The following is a 19,313-nucleotide window of genomic DNA, read 5'->3' as shown; positions in this document are numbered from 1 at the left end:
TATGAGCTATAGTTGTTTTTTTTTGCCTGTATTTGTGATCATGTTTGTGGTATTTTTCCATTTTCCTCTAATTTTGAAATTTTAACTTTTGAATTTGTTCATTGTTATAGCTCATACAGCCTGTCATGTTATTTGTTTGTTTGTGTTTGTGTGTGTGATGTTGGGTAATGAACAAGCTGCTTCACCGCTTGCTTATAATGGACAATTTTTGTCGAGCCTGCGACTTTTGTCGCAGAAAGCTCGACAGGGATAGTGATCCTGAGGCGGCGGCTTTAACTAACTTCTTAAAAGCTTAATATTTCAGAAGGTAGAAGACCTGGATGCTTCATACTTTGTATATAGATGCCTTATGATATGAAGTTTTTGTCTGTCATATGTCCATTGTCCTTGACCTCATTTTCATGGTTCAGTGACTACTTGAAAAAAAAAAGTGAAGATTTTTTGTAATGTTAATTTCTCTCTTATTTTGAGTAATAGGATAACTATATTTGGTATGTGCATACTTTACAAGGTCCTCATGTCTGTCAGACAGTTTTCACTTGACCTCGACCTCATTTCATGGATCAGTGAACAAGGTTAAGTTTTCGTGGTCAAGTCCATACCTCAGATACTATAAGCAATAGGTTTACTATATTTGGTGTATGTAATGATTGTAAGGTGTACATGTCCAACTGGCAGGTGTCATCTGACCCTGACCTCATTTTGATGGTTCAGTTGTAATAGTTTAGTTTTGTGTTTTGGTCTGTTTTTCTAATACTGTATGCAGTAGGTCAACTATATTTGGTGTATGGAAATATTTTACGATGTACATGTCAGTCTGGCAGGTTTTATTTGGCCTTGACCTGATGTTCATGCTTATGTTAAGTTTTCGTGCTTTGGTCTGTTTTTCTTAAACTTTAAGCAATAGGTCAACTATATTTGGTGTATGAAATGATTGTAAGGTGTATATGTCTGTCTGGCAGGTATCATCTGACCTTCACCTCTTTTTCATGGTTCATTGGTCAATGTTCAGTTTTCCTTGTTAACTTCGTTTCTTAGATACTATAAGCAATAGTCAACTTTATTTGATGCATGGAATGATTTTAAGGTGTACATGTCTGTCTGGCAGGGTTCATCTGACCTTGACTTCATTTTCATGGTTCGTTGGTCAATGTAGAATTTCCACGGTTTATTCTGTTTCTTTTATACTATACGCAATAGGTCATCTATATTCTGTGTATGGAATGATTGTATTAAAAGTGTCCATGTATTTCCGCCTTGGTTTATCTGACCTTGACCTCATTTTCTTGGATCATAAATGTTAATGTGATACTTGTAGTAAAACTTTATATGTAGTAAAACTGAGAACGGAAATGGGGAATGTGTCAAAGAGACAACAACCCGACCAAAGAGCAAAAAACAGCCGAAGGTCACCTATGGGTCTTCAACACAGCGAGAAAATGCCGCACCCGGAGGCGGGCTTCAGCTGGCCCCATAAACAAAAATGTGTACTAGTTCAATGAAAATGGACGTCACACTAAACTCCAAAACATATAAATGAACTAAAATTTAAAAAAAAACTATCAACATAAAATCAATGGTCAGTATAGTAGGCGAGACATTTCAGCCGTGTGCAATCTTGTTAATCTTAAGGGTGGAATTTAAACTTAATTTTTGTAAGTACTGATTTAAGAATGAAACGCTAACTTTACACATTAATATTTAATATTTTTGATCAATTCTGGGGCAAGTGTGACATGAATATTAAACCACTGCATTAAATACTTCACTGATCACATATTTTTAGATACATTTACAAGGCCAAAAATTCATCACTCATAACAACTCATCAATCAAAAAGCGAATTGTATGCATGCCTGTAAGAATTAAATATATATGTAATACGTGATTAAGATGCACATTTGACAAGTCTGACGAACGTCCACATAATTTTGTCAATTAGATGTCGGAACTGCTATTAGACTACCTTTAATGTCACAAAGGTAACGATTCCTACAAAACTTTTATCACTCCCACATAAAAAAAAACTCGTCAAGTCTTAAATATATTAAAAGTCTTAAAGACTATCCGGCTTGATTCCGAATTATCTTTGAGAGAGGTCTTTATTTGCATTGACGAGACAGAGAGCGCTTACGCCATGTAAAATATCTATTTAATTAAGATAAATTCTAATTGACCAAGAGTGCTATAAAAATATATTTTGAAATAGAGATAAATTTTAACTTGAGAGATCTTTCATTTCTTATAGAGCCGAAGGTTAACCAGAAACCCATTATCCATTAAATTATGTAATAGTTTTCATTTTCATGTTGAAACTATTTGTCCAACTTTCAAGTTAGAAAATGCAAACAGGAATTTTAACAGATAAGAAATGTATCGAACATATAGCTCAAAAAACTAACCCCTTGAAAATAGCAAAAACATGACTATCATAGATAATTTTTAATGGTCATTTTTTATTTTCTTTTTTAATCGAAAGACAATTTCTTTCATATAGCTTTGAAGGAACCTTTGTTTCGGATTAGTTTGTATGCATTGCAGCAATGGTGTCCCATAGATTTCTTATGTGGAAACACATTTTTACCTTTTCTAAATCTGTAACTCATATACTGATATTAAAATTGAAAATTATGCTTTAAACGGGTTCTTAATGCAATTTTCTCATTGTTTTCCAGTCTGATGCAAAACATTTGGAGTCAATACCAATTGTTGATTGAAGTTGGACAAATTAAGATATATATATGGACTAAATGCAAAGCAAATATTTTGACAAAATATCCTGTGGTCGCCGTTAAATTTATTCAAATCTTGCAGATACTCCTGAGAATCACTAAGAACTTTATGCGTTTTTTACGATTGATTGATTGTTGGTTGCTTAACGTCCAGTGGCAAATATTTCAGGTATGTCCAGGACGAGTCACGTTAACAATAAATACAATTGGTAGGTCCTAAATGTAGAGGCCGTTCGGGACAAATGTATGGGAAATTTGGACTGCCACTGAAAAATGAGGGTATTGTGGATAGGGACAGACATTTTGCCTTCCAAAAGGCCACCTACGTACCCCTTCAAGAGTTGTTGCAATGTTTTTAACGTGCAGAGAGCGTGGCACTATCTCTATACGAGGCATCGGATTTTACGTCCCTATTCTGACCGTACGTGACTGTGTACATCCCGGACAACCAAAAAGACGTCCCACTTCGTCATGGGTTTTACTGCCGGTCGGAAGAGGACTAAAGTGACCATATTTCTATTCCCCAGTCACCCTTGGGGCAGGTTTTTTTTACCAGATTTATCTGCTATTATAATTTGTTGAAAGTCGTATGGTGACCTCTATTTTGGATAAATAACTCTGTGAAAGATGTCGCATTGCTGTCTTAATGAAGTTTAATCCACATTTGCCTGTATTCATATTTTGTCAACATGGCGTGGTAGAAATATGCTCCACCATGAAATGTTTTCTTAACACACTGAAGTCGGGGTATATAACGATTGCCATGTGTGTTCATTTATTCGTTCGTCCGTCTGCACGCACCGGGCTTGTATTCGCAAGTCGTCCTCAACCGTGCCTAATTGCATTATACACCTGGTATGAATTTTGAGCGTTACTCGGGTTTTCTGGTTCATACATGTACTTGATTTGGAGGTTTTAATTCCTTTAAAAGAAACGATTAATGTTCATTATCTGTAAATGATTTTTGATAAACGTGAAAGGGATTTAACTGATATTGAACCAAACATGGACAAACTTGTAACATCCTTTTCATTTCTCGTGAATTCTTTCCTTTTTATGTAAGATTATGCAATTGATAACCAATGCAAATGTTATTGTGTTTTACATTCGTTATACCTGACAAATGTTAAGTTATTGTGTTTTACATTCGTTATACCTGACAAATGTTAAGTTATTGTGTTTTACATTCGTTATACCTGACAAATGTTATTGTGTTTTACATTCGTTATACCTGACAAATGTTAAGTTATTGTGTTTTACATTCGTTATACCTGACAAATGTTAAGTTATTGTGTTTTACATTCGTTATACCTGACAAATGTTATTGTGTTTTACATTCGTTATACCTGACAAATGTTATTGTGTTTTACATTCGTTATACCTGACAAATGTTAAGTTATTGTGTTTTACATTCGTTATACCTGACAAATGTTAAGTTATTGTGTTTTACATTCGTTATACCTGACAAATGTTAAGTTATTGTGTTTTACATTCGTTATACCTGACAAATGTTATTGTGTTTTACATTCGTTATACCTGACAAATGTTAAGTTATTGTGTTTTACATTCGTTATACCTGACAAATGTTAAGTTATTGTGTTTTACATTCGTTATACCTGACAAATGTTAAGTTATTGTGTTTTACATTCATTATACCTGACAAATGTAAAGTCATTGTGTTTTACATTCGTTATACCTGACTTTTAAATTCGTTATACCTGACAAATGATCCCATATTTCTTTTAGATTTTCTAAATCTTTGCATTATTATTGCATGTAGATGCACTTTATATTTAAAGTAATGATTCAAACTGTTAGATCCAAATGGATTTTTAATAACAGACGTTTTGACACCAATGCTCATAAAATTAAATCTTAAGTCCTGTGATTATACTAAGATTGATTTTTTTATATTATGTGTATGTGAATGTGCAGTAATGTTTGAAATTTATGTTAATTAGAATTTGCAGTCTAGGCGTAAAGAAACAAATAAAAACCAAGTGTAACGGAAATATAGTTTGAATACGACTATTACAGTAATTGTCGTTAAAACAAAACAACGTTAACTTAAATTATTACCTAAAACATTTCATCATCCGACACCTTGCAAACTACCTGTTCAATGCAGGAATCTAAACCAGCTTTGACACTAGGAACATTTAATTTTTACAGTTGGACAACTTTGATAGATTTTCATATCAAATACTATAATATTTCGTAAAAATAAGCAAGAATGTTTTCAATATTGATTCAATTCATTGATATGAAAATAAAGTTTCACGGTTCTAAATAAGTATGTAAATAAACTTGTTAATTCAGGTAGAAAATGTATTTCTTTCGCATACTGTCCTCGGTTAAATCTTACCTTCTTTTCACTATAATATCTTTTAACTCTAATACTAAGAATTTTGAATAAGCACGTGATTTGTTGGTTCGCCTGAAGGTGATGTATATAAATTTGATATTTAAAGCATATCTTATCAGTGTATATAGTTATAGCAGCCTTAAATGTTCAAATTGAAAAATGTTTTTGATATATAAATACATTTTATACTGAACTTTGAAATGCTCGAAGGCACGTAACTCTACATAAAAACTAAATAACATTTGGTGCGTGATCTGTAATTTTTCTATAGTCTGGATATCCCCGTCGAGAAATGAAAAAGTACTATCTATCTATTCAGCAATTAGTTTATTTAAGTATCACTTTCATCGCCACAGGACAGTGAGAAATGGACGGAAAATCTAATAAACACTATTCAGTTGAGAAAAATGAGAAGTGTCTATGTTAAAACGTAACTTATGTTAATTTCAAATGGGGACGCAAATTTTTAGTGATGAAACTGACAAAGATGCTGAAAGCATCATTAAGTATACAAGACAACCAAAAAAACCACCAGCGTATGTGCCTAGAAGCCGATCATTGGATGACTTGCCTGGTGGATTACGTGTACCAATCCTTAAGAAACCTGATTCACGTTTCCAACAAAAATATGAAGCAAACGTTGCTGGTTTAGAGGAACTCAAAATGTTACGACAGAAGCATGGAAAAATGGTCGAAGACATAACAGCTACATTAGTCCCTCAAGAAAAGGTTGGTTATTTTTTTCATATTGGACTTTTAAACAAACTATTTGTATAAGTTTAGACAACAGCCTCCCCTTTTCCATTCTGTTGTCCTTGATATGCATGAAATAATTGCCACTGGACATTAAGCTAGCAACAATCAATTTATCATCCATTCATTCAAAATAAAATACCGGTCATTAAGATGATATATTTGAATTATTAATTTTCTGTACAAAACCACCTATGTGTAAAACTTGTCTAAAGGGACATCAAATTCTAAATTTCCATATATATTTAAACTTAATGACTTTTTCAATATTAAAATAGTATATTTACATTTAAAAATTTACGATCGGTCGATCAATATACATCAACTGTATCAAAGTATATGATATGAGGGTAACCTGAGTGCAGTCTTATATAATCTTCGAAATTTACGTCATAAAGTAAGAAAATGATAATATAAAACTAGCAATTAAGCCTAGGACAAAATAAAAGTAAACACTGATTTCCTTGTCTGACAAAGTGACATGATGCATAACAGAAAATTACTTCAGCATATCCGTATGCAGCTCCTTTGTCATGAGCATTTGTTTTGGTCAACATTTAGAAATTATAAAAAAAAATTGCACTTCATATAACTGTAACTTTTCTTTATCATGTCTAGACTAAGGCATGTTTTAACAAAAGTAATACATATTTTACAAAGTTGTACCAAGACATCTGACTGTGAGGCATGTTCACGCTATTCAAAAATAGGTTTATGAAACTCCAAGGCATACACAATAAATGAAACCTTTTTCTGTTATAAAAGGCTCGAATTTTCATTGTGTTATTTTAAATTGGACGAAAAATATATTTTAATTTAATACAAGTTGGGAATTTTTTTTTAAATTGTTAAGAAACTATTTGGCAACAATCCACATGTGAGGTCTAGTTTAAATTTTGGCAATTGTAGGGAAAATACTTGTAGATAAGGAAAGACTTCTGTTCAAAAAATGCCTGGATGACAAGTTCTATATTTACATTTTGTCCTGTAAGCTACTTGTATTGTAATTACACTGTCTGTGGTGATATCGATACATTGATCGGTGATTCTTAGGTAACCCATTGAATTAAACATCCTTGGGTAACTACAGTTATCAGTATATGTTGAACTGAGCTTAAAATTTCCTGGTGTATCTTTTATCAATGGAGATACAAAAATAGATATTAAAGATTTTATTGTTCTAATATGCATTCAAAGTCCGTCGCTCGTCTGTAAATTGTTCATATTGGGCTAATTGAAAAGAAATTTAGAAAAAAGACACCCTCCCTCAGTAGATATGGTCTTCAACTTGGACTTTATTTAAAACATGTATAATAATATTCTTCTTTGAGTACGCCCATCAAATTGAAACCAAATCTAATATATGTAACCGGGAGACTGGCTACTGGAATGACGATGATAACGAGATGCAACACGGTCGGTTGCAGAAATTGGCGATGCCTACGATAGACAATGAAGTAGACCTAGTCACTTGCCTGAGAACACTCGCTTTAACTCCACTAGTAGAATTAGACACAAGTCCTATGCAGTATCCAATTATATATACATAGAAAGTGCATACAATTATATTGACGGACAAATAGTCAAATCAAATGATTTCGATAGAATAATGATTAGTTTAAAATATAGAAATGACAATTTATGACCGTAGAGCAATTCATCGGCGAAAGTATTAAAATGTCCGAAATAAGAACAATACTCTTTTTGAATCGTTCAAAATAAAGATGCACAACTTTCACAGATTCAGCGCTATTACACTTACCTGCTTCAACGTTCAGAAATAAACCCTACACATGCCAAGGAAAATATTTTTCAACATAAGCTGCACAACTGAGATTGGGCTATGGTTGTTCAAAGCCATTGTATCTGATTATTTGATAATACCACACCAACTATTTGCCTTATATTAAGATAAGTCCGTCTGTCCGTCCTGCCTTAGTTTTTTGACGTATGAAAGTTAAGATTGTCTCACCTGATTTCCATTAATTTTTATACACAGTCATATCTTTAAAACGAAGATCCTTTTTGATTTTTTGTAAAAATTGGGAAAAAACATTGTTTTAAAAAAATGGTCATATTCCTGACTTGGCACAGGAATTTTCCTACGAACAATAGGGGTTAAACAGCGGTTCCCAAGGATTTGAGAAATCAACTGGACATTTTGTCCAGTAAACCACTCTTCTTAACTGGACCAGGCTCTTTTTACATGATATTTACACATGTGATTTCGACAAAATCAAAAATTTTACTGGTCATTTGGTCAAGTTATTTCCCATATCACTTAACTTGACCAAACTAATTTTTACTGACCTTTGCTCAATGTCCGGCGACCTTGGGAATGTCTGGAACCTAAACCTGTTTTTGTTTTTTCAAGTTAGCTAAAACGCCCACTTGTATGAAAGTTTATTAAATGTTCCGTAATATTGCCAAATTCGGTGAGCAACCTAAACAGACATAATTGGTTAACGTGGCAACAACTGGGATCCAGCAGCCAAAGCTGTGTAAACGTACATCACAGACTGGCATGCAACACAACTGAAATAAACGTTCAAACACACTTACAATTAAATCAAACATGGGCGCCAACTAAAAAAAATTGTGAAGTTGATAATGCAGACTTGAGTCAGTATATTAAAGCTAAATGACACATACACTCCCCCGATAAAATCAAAATAAGTAAAATATCAAAACAAGGGTATACAAAATGAAAACAACACTATGAAAACCTCATGTGTCCGAATCGCATCTCTGGACCCATCTGCATAAGGAACGCCAAAAGCCAAAAACCTGAAAGCTGGATGCACATATACTGACTGAACCACATCAAGATTCATACGACCAAATCATCATGGGAACATAACCGTACAAAGACAAATAAAGGTCAAACCGTAAAGTAGATACGATTCTACAGAGTCAGCACCTAGAATCTATAACACAAGACCATCCTGTATTATTAGTGAAGTAGACACTTCATATTTATCTACTAGTATTAGGTCTTGGTACTTTCCAAAGCACTTTTTGACGAGACGTTCTTCCACAAAACCCTGGCTCATTAATGTTTTGCTCAGACACTGATGACGTTGTACAAATCTCTGAGTATATAGCAGCTGCAAGCTCTTAAATATCTTATGGGTTGAGAAATGTATAATCCATATGCGGATGAAGTTGGTAAATTGTTGTTAAGGTGAGGAAAATTTATAATTTCAAATTTGAAATCAATTCGTTTGTCATAGACTCAGGTATTTGAATGACCGCTGTAGTCAATTTCGGGGTATATAAGTCTAAAAATGAGGCTGAGGAAGCTTCATGTGTGGTATCTGTAATCTTTAGTTTAGGACTATCACTGGGACCCAATAAGAACAGTTTGTATTGTTTATGGAAAGACCATCTTCAATATAAAATTGAGAATGGAAATGGGGAATGTGTCAAAGAGACAACAACCCGACCATAGATCATACCTGAATGTAAAATTAAATGATCTAGCTTCTTTATCTAACCTTTACGAATCGCCTCGGTGGTCTCGTGGTAGCGTGTTCGCCTCGAGTGCGGGCGGTCGTGGGTTCGAACCCCGGCCGGGTAAAACCAAAGACTTTAAAATTGGTATTTGCTGCTTCTCCGCTAAGCACGCGGCATTAAGGAGTAAAAGCAAAGACTGGTCGGCTCGCAGTCAGAATAATGTGTCCGGGTAAGGTGACATGTCTTCCTGCGGACTGTTACCTTATGAACTAGCACGTTAAAAATCCGACTCAGTGTGTCGGTCTAGTACAAAGCAGGGTTAATATTCTTATTACATCAACATGTTCTCGTCCTGAATATGCATATCAATATGCCGCTGGACGTTAAGCAGCCATCCATCATCATCGTCGAACGTTTACGAAAACAAAAACGTACTCAGTAAGATATTTCAAGTGGAAGACCACCAGACCCCCTCTCGCTTCACTCATTCGTGGATCCATCTAGCATTATAAATACAAAGATGTTTACTATTCGACAATTTACGCTCCTGGATGGAGGTCTTATTATCTTGGTTGCCTAGTTAGCATTTCCTCTTAAATGAAAACAGGTTTAAATGTGCATGGGTCTATATGTTAACCCCCCCCCCAAAAAAAAGCATTACCTTTCGTTCTTAATAAGCAATTTCATGCTTCAATTAATTACAAGTATATCAATATATAGTAGACGAAATGTTGTATTCTGATCATTAAGCCTGGTCACACCTTGTCTGTCACGATAAAAATAATGCGTTGTCTGATCTTTCACGATCAATTTTTATTCAAAATCAAGAGAATTATACTTTTTTTCAAAAATTATATGAACTTTTTCACAGATTTTTAAGTAGAATTACACCTAATTGCATTCACGATCCGATACCAGATCTTTCATGATCCGATCGCAATTCCTGACCACTGTTAGTTATTCTATCACGATCATTTTTCTCGATATACCGAATGGCACTCGTGAGAGAGGGAAGGATCAAGATTGGACCTGCATTTTATTCGATTGTTTTCTTTCTAATCGAGCAAACATTTATGAAAATTAGACTGGACTCCCTTGTAAATTTCTGGAATGTCCTAAATGAAAGGCCCGATAGTCCAAAGGCCTAGGACAAATTTAACATCAAGGAGGTCTCATACTTATATTTACATTTTAGTTACAAAAGACGTTTGATAAGTCGTTTATCAGTCTTTTTTTATCATTAAATCATTTCTTGTAAGTTTTTAGTTGCTAAGTTGGCAAAGGCAAATCTATTTTAAAGTAACAATATTGAAAATATTGCACTAGTCGGAGCCCAAGTTTAATCCTGTCCAAATGATTTAAAATAAAGATCAAATACAATTTATAAGAAATACATTATGACTATATCTATTTGTTCAATCAAATTTATTTACATTAAGATCATTTTCTATGAACAACAGGATAAGAAAAAACTGCTTTACACAGTTATGCGATATTTGAATACCTTAAGTGATGACTTGCTTTTTGATCACATGTCTTGTTTAACAAATACGTTGCCGTTTGAAGTATTTATTTTTTAATCGCAATATGTAAAATCAGAAAGTACTTTTACCTATACGTACTGATAACTCGCTATATTACAGTTTCTATCGGACATGGTCATTTACCACGATAACAATTTCCGATTTACTCCCGTGTTAGTATCATTAAAAATTTTAGAATGTGTTATCGCTACGTAAAAGATAAATGTTACAATAGCCCTTCGTCGCGTTCTTTCTCATGCGGAGTTGCATCATTGACATAAATCTTTGAAGTTGGACAAGTTCAATTATCGTTTCATTCTGAAAGGAGTCTATTATATTTTCCTTTTCCCCAAGATTGCAACCACGTTAATTTTGAAGTGAAATCAACCAGAAATTCAATATTTAAAATATGCAAAGTTTGCTAAGATAAAATGAATACGTAAGCAAATGCACACGAATCTCCCATAGAAGCTGATTTTTTTTAACTTCATAGAAACCAGGTATATCCTGAATTGTAAAAATATCACCTTTCCGAGCACATGCCAATTTTCAACCAATGTTTAAAGTCTTGTAGTAAAACACGTCGGAAGGCAACTACTACTAAAAATAAACCCTGGTTTTCTTGAAATCTGAACTCAGTATACTATGGAGCGCGTTAATCCTCAATTTTTAGTGCAAACTAATGGACAAGTAAATTTTGACTCAAAATCGTCTAAATATTTATCTCTTTCACCAAAAGTTTCATTTCTGCAAATTTATTGGTATAGTTAAAAAAAACAATGACATCAAAAGCACTGTTTTTGTCAGGGAAGGGCTACGCTTACATATGTTCTAAATTGGAGTGGGTGAAATTGGTGGTCTGACAACTCTATCATTGGTCAAACTTGACACCGTGATTGTACAGAGATTTAGAATGTCCAGCTTCTATGTTGGACAGATTTGAATAATTTTTTATCGGGTTTCCAAACCGAGTCATTTATGTGCTATATATATCATATATATATATATAGATATATATATAGAGAGAGAGAGAGAGAGAGAGGGAGTGTACCTAATTTGTATCATGTGTAGCTTCAAACAGTTTTCCATTATCATCTGTATATATATTGCAGATCACCTAAATGTAATTTAATTCGCGAAAAAATCCACACATCAATCATATCTTGTTATGGTTAGAAACATCTATCTTCACTGCTATAAAGATAAAACTATTCTTTTTTTGGCTTATAAATTTCATCTCTACTACGGGAACTTCCATATTGCCCAAGTACTTACTTGAAAGACTCCAAAGGTTGACTTTAGAAATATCATCACTTCTTCCGACTGACAATAAAACCCTTGCAAAGTGGGACGTCCGTTTTGGCTGTGCGGGGTGTACAAATTCGCAGCCACGTCCGTTCAGAATGCAGATGTTAAATCCGATACCTCTTGTAGGTCGAGTGACACGCTCTCTGCACGTTAAAAACATTGCAACTACTCTTTGAGGGGTCCGTAGATGGCCTGTTGTAAGGCTAAATTTCTGGCATTATCTAATACATGTATACCCTTATTATCCCGTGGTATTCAAAATTTCCAGGTTATTACTAGTATACCGGTCAATCCCCTTTTGCAGGACATACCTATTGTGTTTATTGTTAGTTTGAACTCGTCCTGAATACGCGTGAAACATTTACCACTGGACGTGACATAAAGCAAACACCAATCAATTAATCTAACGTGAAATTTTTCCAAATTTTATTGGACTGAAAATTGTTCTTCAAAACAACACGCACGATGCGATCCAGACACGGTATTGGTCTTGTTATATATAGAAACGGTTCAATGGGGGAAATGAAATAAATTCCTTATGGTGGAAACGGTTTTATATGAAAACAGTAATTTTATAACGAAGCCTTTATATCCACCGGATAACGTGATATAACATAATCATAATAAGACCATTTGGTATACAGTGGTTCGGATGAAAAACATATACTTTAAAATAAATAAAAGCGGCATTAAAAGCATGCATGTAATTTAAAATCAATTTATTTGTTAGGCTGACGAAGACCACAAGATTCTTATTATCTTCATTGCGATTCACTTGCCCAGGGGACAAAGCTGTTTTAATATAAATAATTATAACGTAAAAAAAAGGTTTTCTTTACTTTAAATGGTTTGTTTAATTGAATAACGCTCAGAAATTATAATTACATTGAGACTTTTTCATAATTTAGGAAATTGCATCTTAATGTTTCTTGTAATTACTAAATAGTATGTTAAGCAATTTACATTTTTGTTTAATGACCTTTTTAAGCGCACGTGTTGTCCACAGTTACGACCTTCCACTAATCATCTACAATGATCAGACATTTTCACGGTCTGTAATAATAGCGATATACATATATGGAATATTTTAAACACGGAACGCTCGATAATTAGTTAACGGAGAATTAGACAGGGGTAATGAAGCAGTTAAGATTTCTCCCTTTAAATGCAATTAAAGTGTGACCAAAGAAAAACATGACAGCCCTAGGAAAAACACTCTCTCACATCAGCAAGTCCAGAGTTATGATACATATATAATCGCATTTCTATCGGTTTACATTTTAGGTCAAATAAATCCCCAATTTTGAATTAATATAAATATCTTTTCATCTTCTTTATAGATAAGAGTCTTAATCTAATGCCTGCTCTATAAATACACATGTTTAAAATTCAAATATTTCATATTTAAATCATCGGAATCTACCAAGAATTTACTTTTCGTTGGCTTTGAAATAAAGCTTCACTTTCAATTACTAGTATGTCAAGGGCGTTATTCGGATTATCGAGGATTCAGCCCGTTGGTTTACGTTTGTATAAAGTTACATAGATAGCAGAAAAGCCCTGTGATCGAGTAGGCAACTGAGTCTGTTGAGAGTAATTTGTAAAAAATTGACACAAATTGTATACGTTTTTATTTTATTTCTCGTATTCATATTGTTTTTACAAATAGTATTGAGTATCTAGCAAAATGGTAAAATCTTTGAATAATGCTGAAACTGATGCAATAAAGGATTCCTTAAAATCTTTATTACATTATTTTAGAAATATTAACAATAAAAATTAAGGGGTTGTAATTAACTGACTGCAAAAATTACAAAATAACTGTCCGTTGATGAGTAATATACATTTAGCTCAGTCCGTTGACAATTTGTAACCATCAAACTTCTATATAATTGTAATATACCAATTTCTTTTTTCCAAGTGTATTCAAGTGATTAAATCAGTCAATATGTCTATCGTTTGTCTCTGTTTTTACAATTTTCAAGAATCACTGAAGTCCCCTATCCCTGTCTTCTTTCTCAACTTTTTAAAAACATTTTGTAAGTAGGTTTTCTTCCTTCTTAGCAGGTCCTCCTTAATGGAAAAAGAAAGGGTATGGTGTATTAATTCATGACACAAAATCTCTAAACGCACTTGAAAAAAGCAAAGAAACCACGCTTAGTTTGTTCCCTAAGCAAGATTTTCTGTATACTAATTATATATGCTTTTAATAAAATACAATTTTTACATTTGATACAGGAAAAGATCTAAACTCTAAATAATGGTACAATAAAAAAATAAAATAGCACAAGTACAAACTTAACAATAATAAACAATATTATACCGTATCAAAGGACAAGACTTGTAACTACGTGTGCTGTTGCTTCAGTGTAACCATACGTCGTAACTACATGTACTGTTGATTACAGTGTAACCATACGTCGTAACTACATGTACTGTTGCTTACAGTGTAACCATACGTTGTAACTACATATGCAGTTGCTCACAGTGTAACCATACGGAATGAAGGAACATGGTTTGTCTTCACTGTGAACGTGAGGCTTTTCATTAAATAATTGATTGATTTTTGGTTGCTGAACGTCCAGTGACACTCATAAATGTTGTAATGTATCATTCAATTCAATTAAAAATGGAATTCTTTGCAAATTTGTTCAATAATTCACTGAAAATTACACCGTAAAGTTGTTGTTTATTTGCTTACTATTGGTATTATAGTGTAATATCAATCTCTTACCTCGTACAATAACAAATCCTATTGATAAATAAATCACATACAAATAACATGTAATACATTTAAATTATCTAAGAGCGAACCTTTATATAGGATAATGGCCTCTCAGACGGTCATTAGAATTCCGGACATTTACAGTATTTATTGTAACGAGATTTCAATCACTCCAGACTTGTCAATATGTTGATTTATAGAAGACTTTTTAGAATTAGATCATACAGACTAAATAATTCTATGAATTATGCTGTCCGTTGGTCTTGGTAATGAAAAACAATTTCGAAGATATGTGCTCATTAAAACATGTGCTTCCTATTATTAATACATGTGCTTTCTATTATTAAAACATGTGCTTTCTATTATTAAAACATGTACTCTCTATTATTAAAACATGTGCTTTTTAATATTAGTATAAACATGTTCAGTGTTTTTTTTTTGTGAATTATTATGTTAAACGTAGTTTTTTTTTTCGAAATGAAATCCTCAGATCTTTAATTTGTGTCTGTTCCAAAACATATATAGGTCAAAATATTATGACCTGTGTAAAAGCACAATTGATATGAACTTTTAATATTTATGATAAAATCAGTTTTTAAATATTTTCATGACTTTGTTTACGTTCAGGTTCTTAATTTATCTTTGATCCGTTAGGAAATGTATATCGAATAATAATTTACACAGGAGTTGACCCCAGTTTCAAGGTCTAACTTTCATCTTTTAACAGATTGTTATTTAAAATCTATATATATGCGTTCTTCGACATTTGTATACACAATGTTAGCATAACCAAGGCATTCCGGCAACGCATCGAAAATGAGGCTTCAGAAATATCCACCATATGTATATTGATATCTCAAGTCACTCAGTGACTGAATGTTCAGATTTCACACTGTTCAGGTTTTAAAACAGCAAAAATGATTATAATGATAATAAAACGAGTAACAGCTTATTCTTATTTTTGTAGAATCAGATAAGAAGTAGTCCAATCAGACTATCGTCTTCAAGTTTAGCTATTATCAAAGAAGAGCCACAGGTTAACAGTGAATTTCATGTTAGAAACACGAAGGATGAAAGCCAGCGTTGCAAAGTTCGGTTCAGTATTTGTAGTGATGATTCACTAAAGGACAATAGCATGTGTAGTAGTGAAAGTAATGTAAGTGGAAGCACGGAGTCGCTTACTCATCCATCAAGAGAAATAGATGACCAAATAGAAACTCGTACACGTGAACAAATGTTAGCAAATTTTCCGACAATTCAGCCTCCAATAATTCAGCAGAGACGAAGGGCCAGTATTCAGGTGGACACTTTAACTAATAGTATGCCACCACCAGTTGACAGATCAATCCGTCCAAAACTTCGTAGGGCTAGCTTCCAATGTGAAGCTGTTATTACAAAACAGTTTGAAAGGGGAGATTCTGTTTCTAAATTAATATCAGATTTTAAACTTCAGTACAACTTTCCTTCTCCTGTACATGCTGTTACAAGACAGTATGGCAGTTCCTCTGATATAAAAATGAAAGATAAGATGGAGTCTTCACCTAGTGCTGAAAAAGATTTGAAAACTATTCTTACAGAATGGGAAGGTGATCGGACAGCAAATAAAAAGCAAACGAAATCAGGCAGTGCTAACATTAGTACCAAAGTAAACACTGAAGGAAATACAAAGTATAGAACAGAAACAAATTCTATCGGACATGCGCGTAATCTCAGTTTTACGTCAGATTATTTTGGATCTACGGAAACATTGAATACAACGAAGAGCTTTCCTCTTGCAGTCAAAGGAAACGAAGGAATGCAAATAAGACGTCAAAGTTTACCTGTGATATTGACTAGAAACGAGAGTGTGTCTGAAACAGTGCCGAAGTTACCAGAAAGAAGGAGGTCTCTCATAGACAATAAGCCTAATACAAAAGATAACTTTAAAAGAGAGTCCAAACTTGAGAGTAAAATACAAACACAAAGCACTGAATCTGATGATGGCATTTTTCATGACGAGGATGAACTTACTAGACAGGAATTAACAAATAAATTTCACATAAATGATAGGGACATGGATGATGTTTTTCGTCATAAAAAGCGAAACGAGTCGAGTAGACCAGAAATTAAAGTAACTTTGGCTTTGGAAACAGCCTTGTAACTGTGATAATAAAGAATAGTCGCTTATTATTATAAATTCAATGCTCTGCTTATTTTTGTTAAATAAAATAATAAAATGTCTGGGTAAAGGAGCTTCATGCCCTATTTATTTATATTACTGTGTCTTCATCATGTTAATCAGAATTAGGCGCTGTCCGTCATTATAACATCTTGTGTAACGGTTTTTGATCTGGATCCCGATTGGACATGATCATAGTTTATCTCGAAGATGTCAACGTTTTATAATACTGATAAATATCTTGTGGCATAACAGGTGATATTCCTGGGGCAACATACATACTGATCAGTAAAAGTAATAGGATCTATTAACAATGACAATTTAAGTTGTAGTGTCAACATATTACCATTAATAAACTACCAAAGTGTTAAGAATCACTTGACCTGTGTCAATACTATAGACCAAGACGATATTTAATGTTATTTGTGGTTAATAATGACCAATACTCCACAGGTGTTAACTGGGAAAAATTCATAAACTCACTAAATACCTAATAATCTCTTATTTCTGTACATTTAAAATGCATTAAAAAATGTAAACTATTCGACATCTTACCTATGCACGATAATGTGGTATGTAAGTTTTTATAAGACGTAAAAGTACACTTGACTGTGTGAATATATATACAGGTAGTTATTAAAAAAAGGAAAGATGCCAGGATTGCATTTTGAAACTCCTGCGTATAACAGTATATAATTATTCAGGGGCAGATCTAGGATTTTCGAATAGTGGCGGCGTAATTCTCAAAAATTGAAAATATGCCTTTTATTATTTTATATTGAAAAATTTTTGGACGATTTTATACTACAAAATTATATATATATATTGGGAAAAACATGATATTTTAATTTTTTGGGGGCGATGAAAAGGGTGGGGGCGTATACCCTCTACGCCCCTTGGATCCGCCGGCCCGCCACTGCTATTCATCTTATAAATGTCTAATATATACATAAAGGAAAACTGAGATAGATATAAGAAGATGTGGTATGATTGCCAATGAGACAACTCTCCATCCATATCTATTAAATATATCGACACACGGACTCGCATGCATTCACACATTGTAAATGAATTAACAATAAATCTGAAGTATATTCGACTCCGTTTTTTTCTGAACCATACTTGAACTAAGCTCTGAACAGTTTTGACCAAGTCTCCACTGTGCACGACTCACTCGGTTTCAGACCAAGTCTGAACTACATATGACAGCATCTTTGATTAGGCCTGGTCTGATTTTGATTGTTTGATATGTGTTGACTTCAATTTAGACACGGGCAAGGTTTTTTTCTAGAGAAAAATATTTTTCAACTATAATTAAAAAAAAAACGTTTTTTCTTTTTCCCAAAATCAAACAGAAATAAGATTTTTTTTAAATAATTGATTTTACTAATTTCCTTCTACAGTATTTTTTTTAATTCGAAATAAACAATTTAAAACAAGAGTGCACACGCTGAAATGTCTCACCTGTTTTACTGACCATTGATTTTATATTGAAAGTCTTAAAGATAAAGGTTTTACTAAAGCATTACAGAAACTTAACATGTTTAAAAATCTATTACAATGAGGTCAAGGTCAGATAGACATATACACCTTACAATTTTTTTATACACCAAATATAGCCTTTGACCTATTGCGTATGCTAATTGAAAAACAGACAAAAACACAAAAACTTAACATTGAAATGAAACCATAAATATGAGGTCAAGGTCAGATGATACCTGCCATCCAGACATGTGCACCTTACAATTCTTCCATACACCAAATATAGCTGACCTATTGCTATTAGTATTTGAAAAACAGACCAAAACATAAAAAAATAACATTGACCATTGAATCATAAAAATCAGGTAAAGGTCAGATGATACCTTCCAGACAGACATGTACACCTTACAATCATTCCATACACCAAATATAGTTGACCTATTGCTTATATAGTACTTGAAAAACAGACAAAAACACAAAAACTTAACATTGACCAATGAACCATAAAAATTAGGTCAAGGTCCGATGATACCTGCCAGACAGACATGTACACCTTACAATCTTTCCATACACCAAATATAGTAGGCCTTTTGCTTATGGTACCAGAAAAACAGACCAAAACACAAAAACTTAACATTGACAAATGAACCATGAAAATGAGGTCAAGATCAGATGATACCTGCCAGACTCACATGTAACCATTACAATAATAACATACACCAAATATAGTTGACCTACTGCATATGGTATTTGAGAAACGGACCTAATCACGTAACTTTAACCTTGATCACTGATCCATTAAATGAGGTAG

The 19,313-nt window shown here is 33.3% G+C and overlaps 1 protein-coding gene and 1 long non-coding RNA gene across 2 annotated transcripts in view; both read left to right on the top strand.

Annotated features, from left to right (window-relative positions):
* Positions 1 to 19,313, top strand: part of LOC127709331 (uncharacterized) — a 317,830-nt gene that overhangs the window by 230,380 nt on the left and 68,137 nt on the right. The gene's annotated exons all lie outside the window — the stretch shown is intronic.
* Positions 5,101 to 17,082, top strand: LOC127709009 (uncharacterized). Its single transcript, XM_052214257.1, has 2 exons — positions 5,101 to 5,826; positions 15,830 to 17,082. Exons 1-2 carry the CDS (start codon positions 5,548 to 5,550, stop codon positions 17,000 to 17,002), a joined length of 1,452 nt encoding a protein of 483 aa, XP_052070217.1. The 5' UTR covers positions 5,101 to 5,547; the 3' UTR covers positions 17,003 to 17,082.

This window comes from Mytilus californianus, unplaced genomic scaffold (genome assembly GCF_021869535.1).
Source record: "Mytilus californianus isolate M0D057914Y unplaced genomic scaffold, xbMytCali1.0.p SCAF_1, whole genome shotgun sequence".
In the NCBI taxonomy this organism is placed as follows: domain Eukaryota; kingdom Metazoa; phylum Mollusca; class Bivalvia; order Mytilida; family Mytilidae; genus Mytilus; species Mytilus californianus.
Note: the sequence above shows the minus strand (reverse complement) of the source record. Positions and strands in the feature narration are given on the sequence as shown.

Coding starts and splice junctions, on each gene's coding strand:
- LOC127709009 (XM_052214257.1), top strand. CDS start 5,548: ATGGGGACGCAAATTTTTAGTGATGAAACTGACAAAGATGCTGAAAGC. Junction 5,827..15,829: donor CATTAGTCCCTCAAGAAAAG/GTTGGTTATTTT, acceptor TTATTTTTGTAG/AATCAGATAAGAAGTAGTCC.